General features: G+C 36.1%; 1 protein-coding gene and 1 long non-coding RNA gene across 2 annotated transcripts; both read right to left on the bottom strand.

The window, feature by feature from the left end:
- Positions 1–12,629: 12,629 nt before the first annotated feature.
- LOC135130338 (uncharacterized) lies at positions 12,630–13,446 on the bottom strand. The gene is made up of 2 exons (XR_010280737.1): positions 13,185–13,446; positions 12,630–13,114 (listed from the first exon to the last, which is right to left on the bottom strand). It is a non-coding gene; the product is annotated as an uncharacterized LOC135130338 (long non-coding RNA).
- Positions 13,447–17,970: 4,524 nt separating this feature from the next.
- LOC135129977 (putative nuclease HARBI1) lies at positions 17,971–20,234 on the bottom strand. Its single transcript, XM_064057247.1, has 4 exons — positions 20,183–20,234; positions 18,432–18,532; positions 18,135–18,390; positions 17,971–18,089 (listed from the first exon to the last, which is right to left on the bottom strand). Exons 1-4 carry the CDS (start codon positions 20,232–20,234, stop codon positions 17,971–17,973), a joined length of 528 nt encoding a protein of 175 aa, XP_063913317.1.
- Between the last annotated feature and the right edge of the window lie 1,804 nt (positions 20,235–22,038).

The raw sequence follows: 22,038 nt of genomic DNA, 5'->3' as shown, positions 1-22,038 counted from the left end.
CTTTGCAGGCGTACGGTTGGTTGCCTATAGCGCAGGCAACTTGCTCGCCACAACTTTAAGGCAAGTAGCATGGAACAGAATTTATTGCTGCTCCCACTCTAGTTAATTTGTTTTTAACCGGGCTGTACAAGTCATAAGAGAAGCTGTTTCATTTCATCGTAGACAAATAATACATTTAATAGGATTCCACATAGTGCTTGTACTGTAGATACCGAAGAGAAGGTATTAGAAGTCATTTTCTTAGAGCCCCGTGAATAACTGTACCGTAAGCATGTATTTTGAAATATTTGGATTTTGTTTTTGTACTTTACAGATAAATGAGCATAATAAACTGAAGAACAATAATCAAAGTTTGTAAGCATTAGGGTATTGCACAGTTTCCATTTAGTACTAACTATCCAAATACTGTTTAAATTGATACAAATATTCAAACTTATTAAGTAATAAATACGCAAAATAAAGTTGTAAGTCCGCTAAAACTTTTTGCCTACGAATTACTTACATAATTTTTTGGTAAAAGCTCTCGAAAACAGAAAATCTCAATTTTTTAATTTTTACAAATAGGTCGTCTAATCTAGATTACGGTTGTCATTGGGGTACCAAGGCAATCGTCACCATATCGTCACTTTGTTGATGAAAAAATTATCAATTGTTATTGTAAAAAACGCATCTGTGCATAAGTTATAACCGTATTACAAAAATTAGTGAAATAGTCCCAGAATCAATTTCCGAGAGAACTCAAAAAATTACTTTGGATCTGCTTTCTTCTAAATCCCCCTAGCAATATGAAAAGGAGTACCAAGCTTTCAAAGAATGGCAGATGAAGAATAAAGTGTTAACAGTGAATGAAGACGTGATGTTAACTTATATCCACGAAAAATCAAAATATTTAAAGCCATCATCAGTTTGGTCTAAATAAATATTCAGTGCTCAAGGCAACATTGTCATTAAAAGAAAACGTCAAAGTTGAAACATTTTCGAAAGTGTTAGCTTTTTTAAAACGCAACTCAGTCGGTTACGAGCCAACAAAATCGAAAGTACTTTCAAGAGAGGGGGTGAATAAATTCCTAAAAAGCTGACGACGAAATGTATTTGATGATACAAGTGGCGGTATGTTTTGGAATCTACGGAGCCTGCAGAAGAGAAGAGCTGCACTCCTTACGACTGTCCCAAATTATGGAAAACGGTGACTCTCTCATAATAATCACCCTTTCCGATACAAAGACGAATCGTAAGCGAGTATTTGCTGTAACCTCGGAAAATGAAAGTGTCAACCCTTTGGAACTGTATCGTAAAATATGCTAATCTGCGCCCACGAGTTATACCGCACAACTATTTTTTTATATCATACCGAAATCAAAAATGCACTGTCCAGAGAATTGGAATATACAGCTTTGGTAAAATGCCTTATTCAGTAGTTGCAGAATTTTTGAACTTGGTTAATCCTAAAATGTATACCGGACATTGTTCCCGTCGGATGTCCGCCACCTTACTCGCCGATTCAGGAGCTAACTTGGTCACTTTAAAACGTTTGGGTGGTTGGCGTTCTTCTGCAGTGGCGGAAACTTATATTGAAGATTCCGTGGAAAAGAAAAAGAAAGTGTCAAAGTTAGTCATGGGAGGAGGGAAAATTTTTAACGTCAACATCTTCATCTTATAGTAAAGAAACCTGTATTGCTACTACACTACTTGATGCAGTAGGAAAGAAATGACTGAAAGTGGCGTATTTTTTCCGGAGACTCTTTTAAACATGATTCAGATTGTACAAGAGTCAGTCAATTATGAACCGGAATTCTGTTTTTTCGAAAACTGTACTAATTCAAATAAGCTGCCATAAATAGAATATGAAGGTAGGAATGTAGAGAAGGGATGTGGCCATAGCGGCAGCCGATATCTTTTTGCAATGAGCAGTAATGCATACTGCATAGATATTGTAGCCGTCCATAGAGTCGAAATTTGCGAATAAAAATAAAATAAAACCGGTTCAAACGGAGCCGACGGTGGCTTGCAAATTCTGACGTCACTCTGGCACACGTTGCACAGAGGCGTATTTAATATTAAATGTCATCTTTTCCGTTATGGTATTCTGTTTCATTTCTTAGCTCAATCTCGTCAATAAAAACGAATCTCTGTTCACTGTACACAAGTTATGGTATGGTATATTCATCGTTGCGAAGGTAGGTGGAGCAAAAAACCTGGTCATCTTAGCGGCAAACACGGCTATAAACTAGTCCACGTGGACTGTTTTGTTTCCTGTCATATTTTACTTTGCTTGAACCAATTGCGTTGCACCAAACGGTTATTACACTTGTTGAAATACATTTTCAAACTTCCATCTTTCTCCAGATCGTCGGTTTCGTAGCTGTTTGACAAATCGTTTGTCGTAGACAGAAAATAGTAAGATTACAGTGACCCTAAGATATTGTGCAATCGGCCTTAAATACACCCCTGTGTAATGCGAAGTGCCGTAGTGACAGAACTTGCAAGCCGTCGTCGGCTCCGTTTGAACTGGTTTTATTTTATTTTTAATCGCAAATTTCGACTCTATGGACGGCTACAATATCTATGCAGGCTACTATATCATTTCTTATATTGAAGTTCTGTGTTCTGTGAGCAGTAGCATCATGTCGAAGCAAGCAGTGCCAGCGTCGGTTGCACAACGCATTATCATTAAATTTCTCGCAAAAGAGGGCGTCAAATCCTCCGAAATTTTAACCAAATTGCTTGCGCAGTTCGGGGAAGAAACGTGGTCAAAAACTCAAGTGTACGAATGGTCCAGAAAATTTAAAGAGGGGCGTGAAAAGGTTGAAAATGAGAGTTACTATAGTCCTCACAACCATTTTTTTTTTTTGGACTGGAGAGGAATATTGCTTGTCGACTTCTTCATGAACGCCGTACTGTAAATGCTCCATACTATTGCCAGCTTTTGGACGATGCAAAAGCCGCGTACAGATCCAAAAGACGCCAAATTCCAATCCGAAACGTAATTTTGCTTCACGATAACGCTCGACCGCACACAGCCCTTTTAACGTCATAAAAATTGGTTGACTTCCACTAGGAAGTCTTCAAACATGCCGCACCAAGAAAAATAGATATAAATACCTATACAAAAATTGCACCCGTTGTCAGCATAACCTAATTTTTATAGTCTCCAACGCGTGGAGGGGTAATGTCGACTTTTTAATGGACACACGGGCGCTTCGCGCCCTGCACCCCATTATAAACATACTCCTAAACGTGGAACTTTTTGCTCCGTGGATCATTTAGTTATTGGAATTTGTGCGAATGAAACTGTGTATTTGGTTGCCTACACTTAGCATAAATAACAGGGTGCCAACCACAGTACGAACAATAATAGTTAATTACGTGGCAAGCTTAGTAAATTAGCCTTTACGGGCGAGCCGGAATGTTTGCAGGGCGAGCGACGTAGGAGCGAGCTCTGTAATCCGGTGAGCCCCAGTAAAGGCTAGTTGCAAGCGAGCCGCGTACAACGTTTTACTTCCTCTTGTCTTGTTAAAGCTCGTTTACTGTCGTCTGAACTAACTCGGTAAATTAGCCTTTACACGCACCCTGCCTGTAAAGCGTTACCGTGGCAGCTTTACAGGCACCGTGCCTGTAAAACGTTGTCATGACAGCACCGGAATCAAACACACATTCGCTACGTCGGCCTTTTTCTTAATCTCACTAATACTGTGCTAATACTAACGTTAAAATCACCTTCAAACTCTTCATCTTCATCGAATTCCACAATTAACAGAGCTCAGAAACAAAATTAAACTATTTCAATTATTAATCGAATTTACAAATTGACAGTCCCGTTATTTTCAAACAATTCAATTTTCCATAGTTACCGGAGCAAACTATGAAAATTGGCTATAATTTCTATGACTGTAATTTCAAGTAAAATTTCTAGAGATGCCAAAGTTGTTCATTTTCAGGATTTTCAGCAAGAGGAAGTAAAACGTTGTACGCGGCTCGCTTGCAACTAGCCTTTACTGGGGCTCACCGGATTACAGGGCTCGCTCCTACGTCGCTCGCACTGCAAACATTCCGGCTCGCCCGTAAAGGCTAATTTACTAAGCTTGCCAAGTAAATAACTATTACTTCCTCTTGCTGAAAATCCTGAAAATGAACAACTTTGGCATCTCTAGAAATTTTACTTGAAATTACAGTCATAGAAATTATAGCCATTTTTCATAGTTTGCTCCGGTAACTATGGAAAATTGAATTGTTTGAAAATAACGGGACTGTCAATTTGTAAATTCGATTAATAATTGAAATAGTTTAATTTTGTTTCTGAGCTCTGTTAATTGTGGAATTCGATGAAGATGAAGAGTTTGAAGGTGATTTTAACGTTAGTATTAGCACAGTATTAGTGAGATTAAGAAAAAGGCCGACGCAGCGAATGTGTGTTTGATTCCGGTGCTGTCATGGTAACGTTTTACAGGCACGGTGCCTGTAAAGCTGCCACGGTAACGCTTTACAGGCAGGGTGCGTGTAAAGGCTAATTTACCGAGTTCAGACGACAGTAAACGAGCTTTAACAAGACAAGAGGAAGTAAAATTTTTTTATATTATATACCGACGTACTCGCGCCAAGATGGCTTGCGCCAAAGTGTCCCTGCACCAAGTTGGCTTTGCGCCAAGTCGGCCGCGCCAAATAGTTCCATTTCGTGACTGAGTATGGTGACGTAGCAACGCAGCCGCAGTGCATCTGATTTAATACCTTCTTTGCTTTTAGTTATAGCCCCTAGCGAGCGAAGGCGACACGGACTTATCATCTCGCATTCACTCCTCAGCCCCAAAACCCCCTATGGTATATTCACGGACATATTACATTTCAAATGAAACACCTTAAAAATATGAAAGAAAAGACATTCGCGAATTAACAGACATACACATATGAAAAACGAACAAACACAAAATCCTATACATCTGTTTGGAATCAATGCAAATATTTGATTATCACAAATTTAATAAAAACAAAGCAAAATCTGAATTAAAGTAACTGGATGCAAATACACAAGTTATTACGGGCGTGTGGCGTCAAATTTTAAAATTATGGCAGAACCCCTGGGGCGTTTCAGCACAAGCGGAGTTTGGGGGGCTACCGGTCGGGGCTGTTCTCCCCCCTCGACGGTGATTCTATCTATCGCAAAGCCTACCCACACAGCACATCACACATCTCCATGACGAACATGCCGTCCGAAACTAAGTCGTTATTATAGCCCCTATAAAACACATAGTATCGTCACCGTGGAGCAAACCTGGCGGAAAAACTGCAGCTATAAATTACTACAATTCCTAAGAGAGTACTTATACTGAACAAATGGAAACGGGTACATACAAACTGGCTGACGCGGTCGGTTTTTTAATCCGGCCCCGAATATTGAATATAGGTACGTTGGCTCTGACAGTACGAAAGGGAGAGATAGATTTTATGATACCAAAGAATTTTCAAGCAGAAATTTATAGATAGCAAAAAGGTGTAATCGCATTGCGTTTTGTGAGTTTGGTAAACAGAGTGCTGACATCCCTGCCTTTATACACTGCATTTAAATATTAAACAATCACAGGAAACTATCATCATCAATAAAATCATATTAATAAAATAAAAATAATAACAAAAAACCAAAGACCCCTCAAAGCATAAAATTCAACATTTTACACTTATTGCCAAAAAAAACTTAACATTTGTCTATAAATCTTTTTTCAATATATATATTTCGGAGTTGCTGATTTCGACTCCACCACGAGTCAACAATTTCTGGTAGCATGGCATTTAAATAAAAATTTTCCAACATTTAGCATATGTTTATTCCAGAAGTCATCATCTCTTTCAATCAAAAAATATTCTAAATCTACGTTAGTGTAGATGATAAAATAACACCATTTTCTTTTAGTTATATGCACTGGACCATGATACAAGTAAATATGGTATGGACATACGCAGGTTTGCTGACGTCACCTGGCTGTATTCAGGCGGGAAATTGAAATATTTACCGAGCCCAACTAAAGTCACTAGATCTACTATTACTTTTAGAAAGTACGGCAAACTGCCTGTGGTCGGAATTCGACAGAGAGGAACCTAACCTATGTGTTAAACAAAGATAGCACGAGGCTAGTAATTTTCGCTATCTGTCAACGAAAGGTTGATGTGTTTACGATTTGAGGTTACGACAGACTGTACTAGAATTATTGAGTTAACGGACCGGAAAGAACACTATTCCAGTCCCAAAGTAACTCCAGCCCTATTCAACGAGAAAGTGTCACCGGTAACCAGCAAACAGTCGTGGAAGACGTGTTACCACCAAGGCAATTGACGGCCAAATGACAGTAACAGGATCGCCATACTGGAAGCAAAAAATACCTGCTGTCGAAAAGACGGAGCATAACAAGGACACAGATATTTTCTTATTATTTGCTATCATCCCCGCTATTTTTTTAACAACGCTAGGTCGCTAGCAAACCACCAATTTGTTTTTACGCATCAGTTTGGTAACAATAAACAATAACCCTCATAACCACAAAAACTCATAACTGCCTCATAACCCTTAAAATTGATATTTGACATCAGATGTCAACACAGAAGTGGAAGGTCATTCATTCCACATGACGTCAGATAACGTTGCGCAGAAGAAGACGAGTTTTGGTTCATGGGATGTCCATACCATATTTACTTGTATCATGCACTGGACCCTGTTATACCTGATACATACCTATAGTTGTGGTTCGGGTTCAAACTAGGTAATTGTAATAACTGCATTTATTGAACAATAAATTAATGATTTTATTTTTAATAGCTCTTTAATATTTTTACTGCAATTGAATTAGAATTTATTAACCCATCTGGAGAAGCTCCTAAAAATTTTTTTCAAATTTGCCTTTTCTTCATTGTCAATAGCAAATTGTATAGACTTGGGCAATTTTTTCATAAAGTTTTATCGGAATGCACAATACTTTTAACGGTATTTGCGATGTTAATTCCGTCTCTCATTTTGTCCTTTCTTTACTCCATTCCCTACACATTCGCTGACCACAAGTACCTTTTTCAATAGCATTTACGTTACCCTGTGACAGCTTTATTAATAAATCCGATTTTTTTCTTTCATACACTTCGTTTTCGTTTGTTCATCGTTGACGATATTATTTTTACCGGAATCCAGACTTCGGATACGCAATTTTTTAATAGAGGTTTTAGTTTTATTAATCGTTTTTGTTTTTTTCAATTTTTGTTCCACAAACGCCTTCGTATACTAACATTGGCCTCCCCAATTTTTTTTTTTTTTGAATAACGGAATTAGGAACGTACCCTTATTATTATAACTTATTGCCGCAGCAAAGCATCACCCTTGATACGATCCTCGTGCAGAAAAACTTAAAAACTTATTCTTTTTCCTCCCACAAATTTATTAACGACAGAATTGTAGCATTCCACAGCATTGTTCTCAATATCAAAAAGTAAACTAGACGACAAAGTTGCAATTCTATTTAAAACTTGTTTGTAAGGTTCATATAAAACACCATCTGCGAAAGTAGAAAATAAAATATCATTTGACTGTCCACTTTTATAACAAAAATAACTTGCACATTGTTCGTGATTGCCAAATATATGCTGGAAAAGAAGGAAGAGGCTCATTTTTGCTAAATTTAATAGCACTTATAATAGCTGTTCTAAATTTTAGAATACTATTTTTAAAAACATTTTTATTAGTGATATCTGCTTTCGTTGTTTTAACTATTTCTCTAATTTTGGAACAATAATTACGAAGTATGTGATTTCTACATTCCATTTTTTATTAGACAAGTGTTCTCCGAAACTACTGGATCGATTATTGCCATATTTTGTATGTATATTAGAAATATCATGTAGATGGTTAAACGCTAACTAAAATTTGGCAAATCATCTCCACCACCAATGGGATGACGTCATCTCCAAAATTTATAACACAAAGTTTTTTAAATTTGATAAAATTAGATACTCCTGCACTTGTGGTGTGTAAATCCGTGTAGAATTTTCACCCTAGACATCTAGAAGTTTTGGACAAAATGTTAACATATCCGGGTTCTCATAAAAAAAAATAAAATTCGCATAATCAAATTTTATAATTTTTCGAAAAAGCTGGGTTTGTTTTATTGTATTTCAGAGGCGAGAGAAGTTCTGATGAAAGAACCTTCCACCAATTTGCTTCATTCAAAATACATTCCGAGAGGTAACTAGGTATGTACCTACCTAAATTTCTAAGATTTCCTTCGTACCTACAATAAAATATTCTTGGAAATTTAATTTTACTTTTCTACCTACTTACAGAATATGCCCAACACGTACGAATTTTTATGGAAACAGGAATTTAAAAATAAGAGGAAGAATTATGGTCGGAATTATATATATGAACAAGCATTTTTTTGTTGTGTGTATTGCGAGTAAAGATCTCAACAGTCTCTGACAATGATTTTATTAATTTATTTTAAAACACACATTTGGCTTTTTTCTTTTCTTATGACAGTAAATTAGGTTAAACCGCATATCAAAAATTCTCTTTCAAGGGACTTTATGCTAAAAAAGGTAGGAGGTGCTATTTAAAAAATTATCGATGACGTCATACACCTGTCAAATATCGCTCAAAACTTTTGAAACTAAATATTACAAAATTTTTATATACCAGTAGACGTGTTTTTGCGTTTTTACTTCTCGAACGTAAGCTAAGAAATATTGTTTGTTTTCTTTCATAGTAGATAAATATTTTAGTTCCTTACTCTGCTCTACCTGCAAGCTGGGATACACTTCCCCCGCTGACAATAGCAGTAATAAAACTAGTTAAGTATTGTAAACGAAGTGAACGATTTTAACCCTTAGAGATGAGTGGCAGCTGTCATAACGAGGTAGCATGGGTGTTTTACAAGTTGCATATCTTTTAAAATAGAAACACAGTAGAGATAACAATCAGTAGAGACAGCTCGTGTCGGCGCCTTTGTTCTTTCTGACCCGAATTTTAAGCCGTCATGGGTGGTCGTTGCCTAAACTATTCCTAGATGTCGCCACCCAATTTAAAAAGTATCACTTCATTTACAATTTCAAAAATTGATTCGTGTACGCAATTTATTGCAAACTGTGTAGTTTTAAGGTGGTCTTCTGCATCGTGGTGACTGATTCTTCTTCATCAAAACGACGACCTACATTTAACTTTAAAATTTCTTCCATATCAGGCTCGCAGTTTTGATTACCTGTGTTCGTTTCATCAAAATAATCTTGTATGATTAATTTTCTAAAAGCCATTTGAAATTGATTAGATGTGGGGTTAATAGAATTTCCATTTTGTTTCCTAATCCATCCAAAACAGTTTTCTAGTGCGTCTGTCTTGGCAAAGGCGTCTTATTAATATATAGTCAAACCCATTTTACCTAACAACTTAACCCGTAAGCGTAATATCATATAAAGTAAAATTTTTATTTAAAAAAAATTATTACAAAAAAAATGCATATTTGTCGGCTCACATAAAGTGCAGGTAATTGGTATGGGTCGACGCAGGTAAGAATAATTAAGGAATTCATGAAACCGGAAGTCCATAGGGATTAAGCGAAAAAGGATATTTGACAAAATGTACGGCTTGGGTCATTTTTATCCACGCGCGACTGCTTATGGGTTAAGCAACGTTTCAAAATAAAACTCAAGATTGTGTAAGTCAAAAAATATATATATACATGATGAATAAAAAAATTGTTTATTGAGAGAAGGTCTGCTTATATAATTTTTTGTTACGTGTAATTTGTTTCTTATTATTTTTATATTTAATTTTACCACAACAACGGAATCATATATAATAAATTTTTATTATTTATTTCATAACCACCGTTGTTGTCCGTTTGCGACGACTTTTTAAACAAAAAGTGTGTTATGTTTACTATCTTTTCCAAGAATTCCAAACACGATGGAGAGAATAAGGCGCACAACAGGGATCCTGTATGAAAATTCATCGGACAAAGATTTTACCTTTTATGTGAAAATTACATTTTTACACTATTTGTACAATTCTACCGGAAAAGCAGTCTTAAACAAGCAAAACCGGCAAAAATATTGTAACAAAACTGCCAAATTTCAAATATTTTAGACGTCAGTTGGGCGCCCTCATTCGGTCATAATGCGAACGACCACCCACGAAAACGGGTCACGAAAAACGGCGAGCTGTCTCTACTGATTGTTATCTCTACTGTGATAGAAATTTTCTTGAGGTGTGGTAGAGCCTTAACAAAAACAAAAATTATAAACACCATTTGACAGACAGCGAAATTTGAAATGGTTCTATGTTGGATTTAAAGTTTGTAGTTTATATACAAAATATGGAATTTTAATTTGAATAAAATATAAAATTTAATCAATAAAATCTTATTTAATAATTATTTATTAGTTATTATTAATTGACTATTAATTGACTGCAAACAAAAAGACCACGCCAAGGCTACGTGACAACAACGGTTTACGCACTGTCAACTCTCTGCTGACACAATTTGGTTCCAAACCAGTGGAATTTTTTGCGTTACCAACTGCATTTGCTCCACTCATACAACAATGGATGACGGTACTATGTATTTCTAGGGGCTATACTTTTAGTTAACATCGATATACAGGGTTTCTATCAATGATTATAGGATCGAAGTAGGACATGAATACGTGCCGCCTCTCAGTTTGGGTTTTACTAAATGCCCAAGGGGGCACAACAAATACCACACATCTTTGTAACTGGTTGCTTCATACCTTTTAAAAAAATAAAACTAATTCATTACAACAAAAAGAAACAAATTTAGTGAGGTTAAACATCACAGTTGTGGTGACCACATTTGAAATAAAATTTCACGGTAAAAAAATTAACAGCGGCGCGAAATCGCATTTGAATAATTTGAATTTGAAAAAAGAAAATCAATCAAAAAAACTCGTTAAACATACAGCCACAGTATAGAGATCATTTAGTAAGGACAACTCGCTATTTTTACAGACCCGTTTTCATGGGTGGTCGTTTGGCTTGTCACTGTATGAGGGCGCGCAACGCAAGGTACTTCTATGGTACTTCTCTTTCTTACACATTGGAAAATTGAATTGCTTTGGCTATCTAGTGACTTTAATATCAAATATTTGAAATTTGGTAGTTTAGGTGCATTGGTTTTGATGGTTTAAGGCTGAATTTTCACAGAGACATTATAAAAAATATTCTTCATGGTTTGATTGGACCGTTCCTTATTGTTTATTTTTTTTTTTTTGTAAAACAATAAAATGTAGATTAGCGTTTTCTAATAACGTTGAATTTTACAGTATTAAGACAAGGAAAGTAAATTAATAAAACTTAAAAAATCGGAATCAGAGAAGCGGGGCTAAATCGGAATTTCAATACGGCAGCTGATCAACTTCCATATCCGAATTACCCATGAAATAAATCATTGCGGTTTGCACTTGAGGTAGTTCGTCGCACATTTGATTGACTTCGTGGACCTATGTCAGCTTGTCGTCTTCTCGGCATTGTAATGAACTTCATAAAACGACACAAAATTATTTTCACAGTAAATCGAATCTGTAAATTTTGTCTTGAGAATTTTAAAATATTGAAAACTTCAAATTAAATCCTCGAATAACGGTAAAGTTTGAGGTTTTGTCGAAACCAACAAAGTGAATATAGGTTATAGGTAAGCAGAGAAAAATGTTGTGCCTCGGTGGGATTCGAACCCACGTCTCCAAGCATTCCGGGCTGGTATGCTGACCGCTACACCACAAGACAACTTATCTTTGCTCTGCTTACCCATGTGTTATTGTGGCGCTACAAGGTAAATAGAATAGCAGATCAAAATTAATAAGAAACTTTCGCAATGTGTAACTAAATTCACTTTAACAAAGACGACGTTTTTTTTTTTACGAAAAAACAAACAAGGATTTGAAATGCAATATACTTTTCACAATCGCACGGAAGAAATAGTTTTGTATGGCACGTCAGTTAGATGACAACATGACGACAGGTCCGTCAGGAACGCCAACTATTGAAATTAATTGACCAGTAAAGTGAATGACGCGCGAAATTTGAACTCAGTTCATAACACGAGAGCCGTATTTCAGTTCCCCGTGTAATCCTTATGGGTGAAATCGAGGCGTCATTTTAACGCTTAAATTGTACCATTAAAGTAATTTTCTTATATATCCCACTACCTGTACCATTAAGATTGATATTTTTACTGTTGATCTTGATACCCAACATGAACGGAACCGGTGGTATTTAATAAATATTTAAATTCAACTTTTACTACTACATTTGCCTCGAACGTATGTCGTACAGTGGTTCATACTGCCATTGACTTCCCCCTCCACATAAATGGCTTTGATTTTCAGATGCTATAGATACGGCTGTGAATTTAAAATAATACATAAAGGGGATCTCATATTTGCTTGATATCATATTTGCAAATGTTTTCAATCAATTGCCAAATTATGACTTAAGAATCATCATCAATCCCAAGCTTTTTTCTTTTCACACATTTTTGCTAGAAAAGGAAAAACTTAGCATTCCTGATTAAACCTTTCATGTACAAGTAAAAATCACTTTCATTTTAGTACGAATTGGGTGTGAAACACCATTTAAAAAAAAATCACAATTTAAAGAACAATTTATTTCAAAACAAAAAAAATATTCTACAATAAAAAATTGCACTTCCTAATGCAAAATAATCTGATTCACTTTTGGTGAAAAACTGACCCACAAACTGTTATCTTGATGGGCCATTTAAATAGTCCTCGGACACTAATAGTTCTTCGACACTGTGAAGTAGGTTTTCTTCAGATCTTTCTGGTTCAGAGGCCCAATAGCCAAAGCAGTGCTTTGCTCCCATCAGTTTGTCGTAAGCTTTCATGAAGTTGTACCTCAACATTAGCTGTTTTTAGGCTGACTTGGGGATTAAAAGAATTTTCAGAGACAACAGCTCTGACTTCAGCGGATTCACTTTTCTTCAGATGTACGTCCCAAGCACACAAATTATTGGTCCAAAATACATTATAACGTCCGTGTAGGGCAGGTGTAGCCATATGGTGACATACAAATGCACCTCTTGGGGTTTCACATGTTGCCTCTCTTAAGGAATATCTATGCATAATAAAACAAAGTACGTCATAATTTTACTTGATACAGAATTTATCAATATACATTAACTTACCATAATCTTCTCGCATTATAGCTCGAATAAACTCTTCAAGCACATTTAATTCAGTATACCAATTGACTTTCACTACATTATTTGACTGTAAAGAATTTTCTCCAACAAAAAAAAATGGCAATTGCCCCTATTGTTAACACATGTCTTTCTGTCATTCTGTCAGTCCACAGATACATACAACCAAATGTGAATCAATATCACAGAACTAATATATCATCATCATCCAAAAATTGTGATTATGATTGTTTGTTGTGATGAAAATACGAAATCAATTGTCATATTTTGGGGATTTTCACGATCCAAACGTCACTAGCCCCGCAAAATATTCGCGTTCCTTTTCTGTTCGGCGTGTTTCTGGATTTTCCGTTTCACTCATGCGCAAGGCATTAGAAACGATGTACGTTACTTTGATGAACAACGTTGTTTTTAATTTGCGATATTTCTTTAACACAAGCTTTTTATATAGTTAAACCGAAGATAATTGTATAGTCTTTATCGCTTGTAGCATGAACTAGTTAAGATCTCTACCTGTGCGGTGTATTTTGTCTGTAAAATCAAGCTCCCATAAGAAACCCATAGTAGAATTTTTGAATTATGAACTGCCGCGCATTCTAAATTCTAACCTTACTTTACTGGTCAATTCGAAGTGGCGATTCCCATACAAAATTTTTAGAATTTTTTTATTTTTTGGCTGTTCTTTTAAGTTTTCCCTAATTTTTTAATTTATAAACCATCCCCGTAATATAAAAAAATCTTCAAATCGGTCAAGCCGTTTTTGAGTTTTAGCGTGACTAACAGGAACAGCAATTGATTTTTATTATATAGAAGATTAAAAAATGGGGGTTGGTGATAGAAAGGTGAAAATTTAGGGTTATATGTATTTTTTGATGCCAAATCTTAAAAAAATAAAAATAAAAAATTTTGTGCAAAAAATAGACAAAAGTTTTTTAGGGTGGGCCATCCTTATCACTTAGGGGTATAAAAAATAGTTTACAACCTATTCTCAGACCTACCGAATATACCTAAAAAATTTTATACAAATTGGTCAACCCATTTCGGAGGAGTTGGGTTACAAACACTGTGACGCGAGAATTTTATACATAATGCATTATTATTTTAGAATAAATTTCATTACTATAAAAAAGGTTATACTGAGTCAACCTTAAAAGATAGACATATGCTGTCGTGGACTTTTCTTTAGAACTTTTAGAGGGGAACAAATTCGTCTTACATGATTTTTACGTAACTTTAACCGTTTAAGCAGCGTAAGCAACGGAAGCTGTCAAAGGAGGAATAATTTTCCCGTTTTTCCTAATTTTTCATTGCTACTTCGCTCCTATTGATCGTAGAGTGATGTTATATAGCGTATATGTAGATACGATAAATGGACTATCCAACACAAATAGATTTTTTGAATTCGAACCAGTAGTTTCTGAGATTAGCGCGTTCAATTAAACAAACACTTCAGCTTTATTATATAAGTATAGAAGTATAGAAAGTATAGATTACACTCTTGCGATGAGGGATATTCACCAAAAACATTAAGCTTAGACCGTCTGAGCACAGTTTATGTTCATTTCTTCTGTTATTTTTTTTGTAAGGAGAAATGGTTCACGATATAATTTGTTGAATTAGGTTTGGAAGGTCCAACTTGAATTATGGCATAATTTAATCTCACGTAAATTCTTTGTTTGAAATTAATTGCACAAAAAATGAAAGGATACAAATTCGCTTGGCGAAAGCGGAACACACGGTTTCTAGTTAGAGTCTATGGTTTTGGCATTGTTCAAAAATGTTAAAAATAAATTTCAGGGGAGACTTAGGTCCGCGTGAATCGCGTAGCTTGTTAATAGCTGCCTTTTTACGAGGAGTGAGTAGAAAGTATCGTCATGCTTTAGATTTTCAGTTGATGGAAACGCGGAGTGTTTGAGAGCAGAATCACCGTAAAGGGGTGACCGACAAGGCGAAGCCTGTGCCTGAGACGAGAGCCACGACATCACGCCGTACTAGCATTAGAAAAACGAGAAACGTAAACAAAAAGATCAATTATTATAAGGTACTACACTTCAAAAAAATATATGAAATAGCTTGTTGTGGTGACCGAATTTGAATCAAAATTTTCGCGCTGAAATTAATTAACAGCGGCGCGAAATCACATTTGAATAATTTGAATTTGAAAGAGAAAAAAAATTCAATCACAAAAAAGAAATCGTTAAGCATAGGCAACCAAATATGCACGTAGGGGTTAGTTCTGCATGTTTAGTTAGAGGGTGGCTTGGTAGGAGAGGGTGGTATGTTGAAAGCGTGAGTCATTATGTTTCGGTTCGGTGTAGTGGATGCATGGTGAAAGGACGCTGTAAGTAGCTAGGTTTAAATTAGCTGGTTTGGTAGTTAATAAAACGGAGGAAGCCTTTGTTTAACGACAATCAATCGTAACCGACGGCGACGGCACCCAGTTTCCCCAATCCGCGCGGCTAATTCTTGCAGCGTTTTAATCGGAAAAGTGTTAATTTTCGGGACCAACGCGGGCCACGTGGCGTAAATTTGTTTTATTGTTGTAAATTCACAGTTCAGGCTAGGAGTTAATCGTCAGCTAGTGCTAACACAATCTAACAATCAGGATTATTTAAATAAACCACTTGCTCGAAGATTTCATGAAATTCATTTAGTCAGGATAATAATTGTTTGTTTAACAAATTACGAATAGGTTTCTGGATGCATATACGTAAGTGTTACATTATGACACTTCATAATTCTTCACACAAGATTGCTAATAGTTCATTTACGGCAGTTAAATTAACAAAATTCATACCGCGAACTGACGGGTTAAATAATTTCTTCCCTTAGGCGGTTATCATCGTTATTATTATCATTATCATGATTACATCACCGGGGCACCTCACAACGCTAAAGCTTGATTACTTCGTCGAGGCATGTACTCGCAACGATATAGATTGACTACATTACCAAGGCATGCCCTCACAACGCTACAGATTGATTACTTCATCGAGGCATGTTCTCGCAACGCTAGAGATTAATAACACACTCGAGGTATTCCCTCGCAATGATAAAAATCACCGAGACGTTTTTCCTCGCAACGATGATTGGATATTTTTGTGTTTATTTATTATGTGTTTTATTGGGGTCACCAGTTCGCGGTATGTTAAACTCTCAAAGTAAATTGTTTTTTTGAAGTAACCAATCACTTAGATCATGATATAATTTGGCATAATGTAAACTCTTTGTTTGAAACGTTGATAAAGTGTTGCAAATATTAATCTCATGTAAATTTTGTTAACTTTGCAATTTTTCATCTGATACAATATTTCTCTAATCTCATAGTTTTAACCTCAGTAATTTTCCTTTATTGTATAATTTTCATTGAACGTAAATTTCATGGTCTGCAGTTTTAACCTCACATAATTTTTATTTGCACAAGTTTATTTCACACCAGATCTTTTGTTTTTCATAAATCTTTACTATTGTAGTTTTGTTTTGTAAATATTTTGTTGATGAATTTGTCCATCGTATAAATTATTTGGTGTCCAATTTTAATCCCACATAAGAATTATTGGTTGTTTAAATTTCACAAGATTGTATGGCGAAATTAAATGTTGTTTATTGTTCTTTTGAAACTTTAACACTTGTTCAGTTGTTGTTAATATCAGAGTCATAAGAAAGTGAACATTTAAGATGGAATTGAGGTTAAATAACACAGAAAACGTGACAGAAGCGAAGTGCGGTTCCTAGTCTAGCTGGCGAGATTTATCGCGTAACCTGCAGAAAGGGTACAGGTTTGGATAGATTCAGGGACGGTCGCCGAAGTTGTAACGCTCTCGGCTTCTGTCCTTAGCCGAGATCCAACTGCGGGTCTGCGATCGTAACGGCTTAGTTTCGGACGGCATGTTCGTCATGGAGATGTGTGGGTAGGCTTTGCGATAGATAGAATCACCGTCGAGGGGGGAGAACAGCCCCGACCGGTAGCCCCCCAAACTCCGCTTGTGCTGAAACGCCCCAGGGGTTCTGCCGTAACTTTAAAATTTGACGCCACACGCCCGTAATAACTTGTGTATTTGCATCCAGTTACTTTATTTCAGATTTTGCTTTGTTTTTATTAAATTTGTGATAATCAAATATTTGCATTGACTCCAAACAGATGTATAGGATTTTGTGTTTGTTCGTTTTTCATATGTGTATGTCTGTCAATTCGCGAATGTCTTTTCTTTCATATTTTTAAAGTGTTTCATTTGAAATGTAATATGTCCGTGAATATACCATAGGGGGTTTTGGGGCTGAGGAGTGAATGCGAGATGGCAAGTCCGTGTCGCCTTCGCTCACAGCTTCTTTCCTCCTAGAGAGGGGGCGGAATTTTTTTGCCCCCTCCCAAAAATTTTGTCTATTATTTCTTTCGCTCTCGACTCACACGAAGTGTGTGCTCACTTGTACGAAAGAACGTCTTCCCGCCATTAAAATAAAAAAAAAAAACACACAACGTAGGTTTCCATTTTATTAAACGATCCCAGCCAAGGCCAAACTTTGAATGTTTGAATTTTTCGCGGACCTTTCAAACTTTTTCAAGGTTAATTAAAGGCGGGAAGTTTGGGTTATCACACTGTTTTGAATTAAAATCCAAACGGCAGCTTCATTTTTTAGATTTAAAGATTAAGCGCAAACAGTTGGAAGATTGAAATACAAAGTAAAATTCGTTTTTCATTCGTATTGACTTTTACTTTAATACAATTTTAACATAAATTAAACGATAATCTAAAGGTTTGCAAAAGCTGAATTAATTAGGGCCACTCGAACTGCTGTTTTCGTTATTAAAAATGTGCAATTCTGGATCAACATCTTGATCTTCACCTTCAAAAAATGCTTCCTTTTCTAGAATGCATATGTAATGCAGTACTGCACAAGCAACAATAATGTGGAAAGTTGATTGAAGTTTCATACTTAATCCTCTAGACAAACAAGGAAAACGTCGCTTCAGCACTCCAAAACCCCTGTCAAGACAATTTCTACTGGTCTTGTGAGCCGCATTGTATGCTCTCCCAATACGGTTTTTTGGATTCAGTAGTGGTGTCAGTAAATAACTTCGATATGGGTGACCATTATCACGTAATACAAAGTCTGTTCGGTATTCGCCAGAAGCTAAATCAGCACACAGGGGTGAGTCATTGAAGATGGGGCTGTCGTGAACGGAACCAGGCTAACGAGCAATAATGTTTATGATTTTTAATTCTGAATCACAAATATCTTGAACATTGAGAAATTCTCTTTGCGGTTCCGAAATCGTTCTGCTTGCTCACCTCCTGGAGAGAGTATTTTGACGTGAGTGTAATCGAGAGGACCTACGAGCCCTAACAACTAAATATTGGGACAGACAATTTCTCAAAAAAATCCGGTAGATATTTTTGATATCATTCAATTCGTTTGGACTAAATGCAAATTTTGCATGGGCAGCTATTTTGGCAGAGAGTGAGGTATTTTGCAAATTAATAAATTTTCTTAGAGAGCAAAAATTGTCACCTAACTAAAAAATGTGCAATTTTTGCTGACATTTAAATGTTGGGACACCCGAGAAAATTTCCTAAGTATACCATCGAAATACAAACGTAGTAGCTGGTAAATGCTGCCATTATTATAGGGATCGTAGCATTTCATGCTAGTGTTGGTTTTATTTAGAAAAAAATAGTTAGCGGCGGGCTAGTTTTAGTAAAAGTCCAGAAAATAATAATTTCTCAGTACCTCAAGGGAAAATCGCTAAGAAAAAGTGAAGATTTGTTCCAAATAGCTTAGTCGTCGATGGTAAATGTAAAATATTACGCAGACTGAGGTACCATCGGAATAAAAGGTAAAATTCCCGGTAGGCCACCACTTGTGAAGCCGCGTGATCAACGACAACTGATGAAAATTTATAAAAGTGGGCGACGGACTACTTCAAGAGAAATTACTACTTGCTGGAATAGCGATAACCAACTAAATTTTTCAAGACAATATTGTCGCGAATGGATACACAAATCAGACCTTGGTTTTTACATTGTAAATCTTAAATAAAGCTATCTTTGATGGACTTTATTATTTATTTATATTATTTTATGCTAAAGTAAAACCACAATTAAAAACTGCCCACAAGAAAAATCGGTTAATATGACCAAAATAAAAATTGGAGAAAAGTAATATATAACGCTAAGTCCAAATGATGTCTGGGTGAGATAATAGTAGAAAAAGAGTTATTGAAATAAAAAAGGAATTTTAATATGGATTATCTCAAACAAAGAGTCAAGTTTGCAAGCGGAAAAATGGTTTGGGGCTGCATGTCTATTAACGGAATTTAAAGACCAGTTAACAACGTTCATGGAAGGGAAATTACAAATTCAAACAAATATCAAGAGACTTTGCAAAGAATATTAACAACTACTGAAGCAGTCTATCCTGTTGATATTTATATTTTTCAACAAGATGATGCTTCAAGTTACACACCTACAACACTTATTACAAAGAATAATAATATAAATGTTTGCCCTGATCATCGAATAGCCCAGATCCTAATCTAGTAGAGACGGTATGGCGTGAAATAAAAAAATATTTAGGAAATCATCCATCACAAGCGATTGTCAATCTTCAACGGGAAATTTAGCGAGTGTAGGATACGGTAACAACTCCTGTGTATTGTAGAAAATTAGTTGAAAGTATGATGGCAAGAATTCCTGCAGTTATTAAGGCAAAAGGAGATATGACCAGTTACTGAATTTGCTGTCCCAATATTTATGTGTCACAAAATGTTACGTTGTTTTAGAGTTTTATGTCACTGTTTGAGTTAGAAATCAGTTTTTGTTGTGCTGTAAACATTAACAGTTTTGCAAAACGAATTAATTTTAAAATTTTAATTATCTAAAATAAATTACATTTTTGTTAAAAAGTTTGGTGATTTTTTTATAAAAATTTTTTGGTGTCCCAATATTTAGTTGTTAGGGCTCGTATTACTTTCAGAAACTCACGAATGTTGTGAAATCCGGACTTAACTGAATGTCTTTCTTCAGTTACTTGCATTTTAATGTAACGAAGTTTTAAGGCTGTTATCACATGCTCGGCTAATGATTCTACTGGTTGAAGATTTATGAATGCCAATATTGTCCCTAAGCACTTGTTGAAAATATGCACTTGCTAGAAATCGTAAGGTAACAAGGAGTTCCAGTTTTGCAGAAATAGAGTGATTTCTTTTTGTTGCAGGTTCCAGGTGATGACCAATCACATTGAGCAACTCGTTGAATGTGTTTTTATTGATCCTGTACCTTTCCTTGAAATCCACATCATCATACAGCTCACATGGATCCTTACGAACGAAAAAGCGTCTTGGGCGGCGTATTCTTCCTGTTTGCAGTGTCCCTTCTTGTCCAATGAAGACAAACTAGATGCTAACATCTTCTATAGATTTGCATGAACAATTATGCTAAATACAACTATTACTACTGAATTACGTTTACTTTACCTCAAAAACTATCAGAAATCTTGTCCTTAAAGCTTCATACAAACACGAAATCGCAACTTAATTGATGACAGAAAGTTAACTAAGGTTTGACATGATGTTAACTCAAACGATAATTTTATACAACACAAATCCTGGGTTAACACAGGTTTGACGTATTATTAGTTAACACGATGTTTTGAAGATCCATTTCCTGTTCAAGTACAGATAATTGGAGTTATGTTTTACTGTCTCTTGAACGTGTGAAGTGAAAGGGAGTTTCATTACAACATGTTTCGACTTTTGATTAATACATTAGTTATCTTTTTCGTCAATGGCGTGTTTTTATATGTTGAAATACCCGGTCTTAAACTTGAATCGAAACGATACGGCGCCAAAGCAACATCTGAATTAATCCCAGAACGGTACTTGGTACGCTATTTGTTGGGTGGTACGAGACGTACCGGGGGATGGTGAGATGAGGAGGGTGAAAAGGAAGGGAAAGGGCAGTTCGAAGTACTACCTTGAGGGGTGTGGATCGAACAAATTATTGGCTTTGATTCTTGTGTGTTTTTTGGAATTTTCCCTTGGAAATAGGAAACAAACGACTCTCCGAGACATTTGTGACGGGTGCGGTGTACGAATGAACGATCTCCTATCTAATGTGGTGGAATTTGGTGCGACGCCCGAACGGCTATTGTGACTTAAGTGCTGAAAGGACACCAACTGCACTAACCCTTTACCCAGAACGGTGGCGTATATAGTTGGATTCATGTATCTTTTTACACACGTGACCAAGGTATCATATAAGCTCAGACAGCACCTACCATAGGAATCTTTTAAGCTGAACGCCTCAAGCGCTCAATAAACCCCTAACCACAGCTTATAGTGCCATAAATTTGGGCCAAATGCCGCGTACGATTCAGTTAGTAAGTACTTAAATAAGAGATATGGTGTGCCCAAACAGTGGAGAGTAGTAAAAATTACAACTATCCTAATCACTTCAATGAGTGGCAGCACGACCGCGCCCCAGGCAGCATTCGGTCTAATTTGACGGCCACAATAGGTTCGACTATCACATATGATATTAGAGGCAAACTATTATAAGATGTGTGCATGCATACGGAAGCGGTGTTGGTATACTATCCTCAAACATATTTGGCGTTTAAGACTTCACACCAATTTGACTCCCATTATTATTCATTAGGCCGTCACAACTGGATGTCTTAAACCCGCTCACCGATACCTACCTGAAAAGACCTTTTCGACGTGCCAAGGACGGTCGAGACGCGAAGGACCGGACTCAGAGTAATTTTGTTTGTTAAAATTTTCAAATTTCAAAATTTCCTTACAGAACATGATTTATACTTTGAAGAAAATTACACAAAG

Source organism: Zophobas morio, unplaced genomic scaffold (genome assembly GCF_036711695.1).
Source record: "Zophobas morio isolate AGI-343-1 ecotype UQ-CSIRO unplaced genomic scaffold, CSIRO_AGI_Zmor_V1 ptg000017l, whole genome shotgun sequence".
Classification (NCBI taxonomy): Eukaryota; Metazoa; Arthropoda; class Insecta; order Coleoptera; family Tenebrionidae; genus Zophobas; species Zophobas morio.
The sequence above is the reverse complement of the archived record's forward strand: the minus strand, read 5'-3'. Positions and strand labels throughout refer to the sequence as shown.